Source organism: Macrobrachium rosenbergii, chromosome 27 (genome assembly GCF_040412425.1).
Source record: "Macrobrachium rosenbergii isolate ZJJX-2024 chromosome 27, ASM4041242v1, whole genome shotgun sequence".
Lineage (NCBI taxonomy): Eukaryota > Metazoa > Arthropoda > Malacostraca > Decapoda > Palaemonidae > Macrobrachium > Macrobrachium rosenbergii.
The window spans coordinates 34847009-34853404 of record NC_089767.1 but is presented as its reverse complement, the minus strand read 5'-3'; the positions used below and the strand labels follow the sequence as shown (position 1 = coordinate 34853404).

Here is a 6396-nt window from a genome sequence, read left to right as displayed (position 1 = left end):
GGGCGCTTTATATAAAGACGGACGAAAGCATGCAACCCATCCCATTTAGGCCGAGGTGCAAGAGCCTGACGGAGGTAGTAGGAAGGACCTGAGTACTCGATTAGGAAAACTCCCCCCCCGAGAGAGACGCCAACTCCCGCCAAGTTTATCAGCGCTTAAGAGAAACTCCCTCGCTCGCTCCCTCTCTCAGGTTATCGAAGGAAATAAATAATCCCGGCAGTTTGAGACTTACCTTTCGTCTTGATACGTGGACGAAAACAGCAGATAAGCAGCACCAGCAGGTATCGAAGAAGAAGACTCTACAACAACAACATCAAAGACATCATGATGTCCCGCGTCGTTCTCAATCTAGCCGTCGTCTTCGTGTCTCTTCTTGCTCTGTCAATGCAGGTTCACGGTAAGGTGACTCTATATGTGTCTCTTCTTCTTCTATCTGTCAATGGAAAAAAAAAAAAGGAACTTTTATAATCGGTTTCATAATCGATTATTTAATTTTTTTTGGAGATGTTCACCATTGTCTTCTAACTATATATGTCTATGTTCCTTTTCACTTTATATGTATCTTTAGAAATTACCCAAATGCGTAATGTTATCAACTGTTAGTTTTTATGTTATGGTTGTATTATAATTATTATTTTCTCATAGACGTTAAGTTGTTCAAAGTTATATATAGGGTTTTATCATTTAAAAACTCACTCATATCTCTAGCTCCCTCTGTGAAAAATGCATTCTAAAAACATTAACATACACACCACACAATATATGCATATAATATAATACATTTATATGTATATATATATATATATATATATATATATATATATATATATATATATATATATATATATGTATATACTGTTTATAATATATATACAGTATACTTAAATGTTGAACATACATAACTGAAAACAGGTGAGTAAGTTCCGTAGATTTCAAGCGACTAATGCAGAACATGCAAATATCGCACTTATGAAAACCACCATTTAAAAAAAACACGAATTCAATTGCAACGGTGGTTTGTCCTCTCTCTCTTTTCTTAGAACGAAACCTACTCTCCAGTTTTAAAACCTTCCTTATAACTAACTGGTGTCCTGCCTTCTTCAATATAACCGCAATGTTTATTTATATATCTATTGATTGACACGTGCGTGTTTACTTTTAATTTATTTACGTCTACGATAACAGTACCACCACACATACGTGAAGACATACATACATCCAAACTTACACATGAAATTCACGGCAACCGGTTCAACACCATAATTATAATACATCACTATTGCAAAACATAAATTAGAACAAATGTAATTATTCACAACACTGTATGAATGTCTTTTACTGTAATCCAACAGTATATTATGAAGATAAAAAGGCCAATAAAATCACTATTTACATTTTGCAACCATATATTTTGAACACTTCTTCTTGTGTCCGAAATATATGGTTCCATATTCTTTGGAACCTTGAATTTCAAGTCAATAATGGTCCCTGTGGGCTTGTTCCATAGGAATAGGGTTCATTTTCTGAATAATAATAATATAATAACAATAATAATAATAATAATAATTTTGGGTATTTTTATCTTCAAAACATGGTATCTTAATAGCAATTATTCAACACAGCACTCTATCACATAATGAGGCAAGTATGATGTCTACTGCGTTCAAGTACCTCCTGATTAGATCTGTCAATCAAATTTACAGCTAAACTTTGCAAAATACAGAACATTTTTGTTTCACACAATAACCCTTACGGATATGCACCACGGGGCGGGATTTAAAATATCTTGGTATTCATGGTGCATCACTATAATGTGACCGGAAATAATTAGTAAAGAGCCACAATAATGAATATGAGCGATTGTATTTTTCCAAATTACAGAAAAAGGGTTAAAAAAAAAAAGGGAGCTTTCCACGACGGCCCTCTTCAGTCAACTCTAAAGAGGACCGTTGTGCAAACGGTCGAAAACAGTTCCTCGTTGGACAAGTCGGTAGAGTTCTCGGCTAGCACTCTGCTAGGCCCGAGTTCGAGTCTCCGGCCGGCCAATGAAGAATTAGAGGAATTTATTTCTGGTGACAGAAATTCATTTCTCGGTATGATGTGGTTCGGATTCCACAATAAGCTGTAGGTCCCGTTGAAAGGTAACCAGTTGGTTCTTAGCCACGTAAAATACGTCTAATCCTTCAGGCCAGCCCTAGGAGAGCTGTTAATCGGCTCAGTGGTCTGGTTAAACTAAGGCAACAGCCACGTAAAATAAGTCTAATCCCTCAGGCCAGCCCTAGGAGAGCTGTTAATCAGCTCAGTGGTCTGGTTAAACTAAGGTATACTTAACGGTCGAAAACTCCCTTTTTTAACCTTTTTTTGTGTTTTGGAAAAATACAGTCTCTCATTTACATTACTGCGGCTTTATACTCATTATATCTTGGTATATACACTCAAGCATATATTATAAATAAACGTATCGGCATTTCACACCTTTAAATATAAAAGCATTCAAGAAATACATCAGTCAACTGAGACTTCATTAAGGCAGAGATTCCGTAGGCAGGAAATTTGTCATTTTTACATACATGACCCTTTCAGGTCACTTCCGAGTGACCTCTTGGTTTTGACTCTCAAAATAAAAAATAAAAAATAAATGAAAATATAAAAAAAAAAGGTATTGAGGCTTTCAGTACAAAACGGAAACAGCAAATGGGTATGCCCTGTTCTTTCAATTCTTCAGGAGGGATTCCTTCTCTCTCTCTCTCCCTCTCCCTCACACACCCCCTCTCTCTCTCTCTCCCTTCCCCCCCTTCTCTCTCTCTCTCGCTTGATTACTTAAATCAGAAAACGTTTTAATGTAGGCATTGGTTTCTCTCTCTCTCTCTCTCAATCGGGGGATATTCCACTCGCCATTCAACACATTTTATAAAGTTACTTGATTGGTCCATCTATGACCCTTGAAACTGTGACGCCCGCGTGCATTTCTTCTTAAATCGTTTAATTCGTTACTGGTTTAATGACGTCAAGACTGTATATTCAGAATTATATCGTCAGTAATTATGATAAAATATTTATCAAGTGTACAATAAGCGATAAATCACCAAATATTTATATCCCTTGATATATTAATTAATTTTGTCTTGTACAGGTGAGTTAGCTACCTTCATCCCAACAGTGGGATTCTCCTTCTTCTGTTTTCCCCTGACATCTCAAACGGACCCTGGGATGAGAGTTTATCAGAATTTTCCCTCATTTTCTCCCGTGTTGCTTACTTTATCTACACTCGCTCCAAACCCACAATTCTGATAACTTACAAATTCTCTGTATTTAAGTTAAACAATTAAATGTATTAATTTAATGACAGTATTGTCTAATGTTAATAACACTTAACCACAACCTCCTAATAGCCGCTGATACTATCACTCATATAATTCAATAAAAAAAAACAAATGAAAAAACTTAGCGTAGCTTATCACAGCAAAAACGACAACACTTTATGCAGCCTGTCACAGAAATTAAACATTTTGGTCGTAATTATCGGAGAACAGAATACAAAATAGAATATGACAGTATCGTCTAACGCTAATGCAGCTTCACCACAACCTCCTACTAGCCGCTGCTACTATCATCACTCGTATAATTCAGTAACAAACAACAACGAATATAACAAAAAAGAAATAAAAACTCAGCGCAGCTTATCACAGCAAAAACGACAACAGTACTTTATGGTCGTAATTCTCAGAGAACAGAATAGAATATGAAATTTGGGCCGAAGGCCAAGTGCTGGGACCTATGAGGGGTCATTCAGCGCTGAAAGGAAAATTGAGAGTAAAAAAGGTTACAAAAGTTTGACAGGAGAAAAAAAAAAACCTCCCAGTTGCACTATGAAACGTTTATTAGAAGAGGGTTAAGAGAGGTAAAAATATGAACGGAGGTGCAGTAAAAGGAATGAAAGGGGTTGCAGCAGCTAGGGGCCTAAGGGAGGGGACGCAGTTACGACCCTTAAGTAATGCCTACAGTGCACCGCACGTGAGGTGCACTGACGGCACTAACCCCCTACGGGGGTAATTCTCAAAGAAGCGAATGTGGATTCGTACCAAATGTCTATGGGAGAACAGCAATGCCCTCTGTCCAATAACAATACCCATAGGGGCAATGATGCCCAATGTACGTAGGCTCTAAGTCCTAATTACAGACAGCATTATCATGGCTTCTTCTCGAAGGTTTTAACTGGAAATGTCACTGCATCTGGTTTTTGGTGATTAAAACCAGAAATAAAGAACGTGCCACGGTTAAACTATATCTTCTTTTTTTAGGATAAAAACCACTGACATGAAGTACATACCACAGTTGAAATTTGTTTCATTTGACGATAAAAACTACTGAAAATTAAGTATATAAGACATTTATAGTTTAATCTTTTTACGATAAAAACCACTGGGAATTAAGTATATAACACACAGTTAAAGTTTAATTTTCTCTACCACAAAAACCACTGAAATAAAGTACATACCACAGTTAGTTTAATTTTTTTACGATAAAAACCAATAAAAATTAATTATATATGATAGTTGAATCTAATTTTTTATGCCAAGGTAACAACCAGAATTTAAATTATAGAAATATGTGAAGGGGAAAACGACCGTTTCGGTTTTCACGACTGAAACCAAAAAAATTAATTAAAAAAAAAATGGTGACCATGAGACTTAAAAGCTACCATTAGGTTTATCTACCAAAACATAAAATTAACAGCTAATATTATCATTAGTTTTACCTAATTCAACATACTGGAGTTAAGGAATGCATTTCGGTAAATGCTGAAAATAATGGATACCACTGGTCACAGTTGCCAGAACTTTTAATATTAATTATGCTGAATAAAACTTCACAATGAAAACTGAACTCTGAATACGATTGATTTTCGCGTAACAATTTTCACAGCTCGGTAATTCTGTTCAATCCAATCTCCGATGCTCTGTAATTCTATTCAATCCAATCTCCACAGCTCGGTAATTCTATTCAATCCAATCTCCACAGCTCGGTAATTCTATTCAATCCAATCTCCACAGCTCGATAATTCTATTCAATCCTGTTTCAAGATTGAAAGTACGTTCTCACAGCGCATAAAGTGATGTACGTTAAGAGTTTTCATGACAGGAAAAATTGCAAAAGTTGACTGCAGTAGAATGCAGATGAGGAATTTGGGTAATGGCATGACAACACCTTATAATAGAACAAGTCAATGTATCTTCCATTCTGGAGAATCTACAACTAATTTCCCTTCATAAATCAGCTGTACTGGAATGCAATGCAATATGCAATTTAGGCCAAAGGCCAAGCACTGGGACCTATGAGGTCATTCAGGACTGAAAGGGAAACAGATTAAAAATATTTCTAAAGGTGTAACAGGAGGAAAACCTCGCAACTGCACTATGAAACAACTGTTAGGAGAGGGTTGAGGAAAGTAAGATGGAATAAAGAGGATATGAACGGAGGTACAGTGAAAGGAATGGAATGGGCCGCAGCTAGGGGTCGAAGGGACGCTGCAAAGAACCTCAAGTAAAGCCTACGGCGCACCTGGTGAGGCGCGCTGACGGCACTACCCCACTAAAGGGAAATCAGCTGTCTAAATTACAATTTCCATAACATATCCTACCTACGAAACAAACCACTGACCCTAGGAACTAAGGCAGGAATCACTTGCCTTTCAATTTGCCTATCCTACCTTTCCCTTAAGTTATTTTTACCCAAGGAAGGATGAAGCAGAAAATAATCATCCAAATTATAACTTGGAGTGGATGACAAAAGGTACTAAGCGAAGTTCATAATGGAATTTGTCAAAAGGGAAGAACATAAGGAATTGTTTCGACATGAGATCATTGTGAATGAATTTGTGCTGTAGAGAATAGTCTCTGTATATGGTAATACTTCATTGGTGTCCTGCAACAACAACCAATGAATAATTCATTATATCGCTGTACAAACAATTACCTAGTACACCAAGTCTTCAAAATAAAGAATTATATATATATATATATATATATATATATATATATATATATATATATATATATATATATATATATATATATATATATATATATATATATATATATATATATATATATATGTGTATACATATATGACACCACACATTTATGATGTTTGATGATTAAGTACTCAAAAGAGAGTAGAGAGAGAGAGAGAGAGAGAGAGAGAGAGAGAGAGAGAGAGAGAGAGAGAGAGAGAGAGACCCATGCTTACAATAAATTGTTTTCAGATTCAAGCATTTAAGCGAAATGAGAGAGAGAGATTCAAGCATTTAAAGAGAGAGAGAGAGAGAGAGAGAGAGAGATCCATACTTACAACAAATTGTTTTCTAATTCAAGCATTTAAAAAGAGAGAAGAGAG

The 6396-nt window shown here is 35.9% G+C and overlaps 1 protein-coding gene across 1 annotated transcript in view; it reads left to right on the top strand.

Moving 5' to 3' along the window:
* The first annotated feature begins 215 nt into the window (after positions 1-215).
* LOC136853608 (uncharacterized) overlaps positions 216-6396 on the top strand; it is a 94216-nt gene continuing 88035 nt past the window's right edge. The window contains exon 1 of the mRNA XM_067129372.1: positions 216-397. Coding sequence (XP_066985473.1) covers positions 325-397 — 73 coding nt within the window. The 5' untranslated portion in view covers positions 216-324. The remainder of the gene's footprint in view (positions 398-6396) is intronic.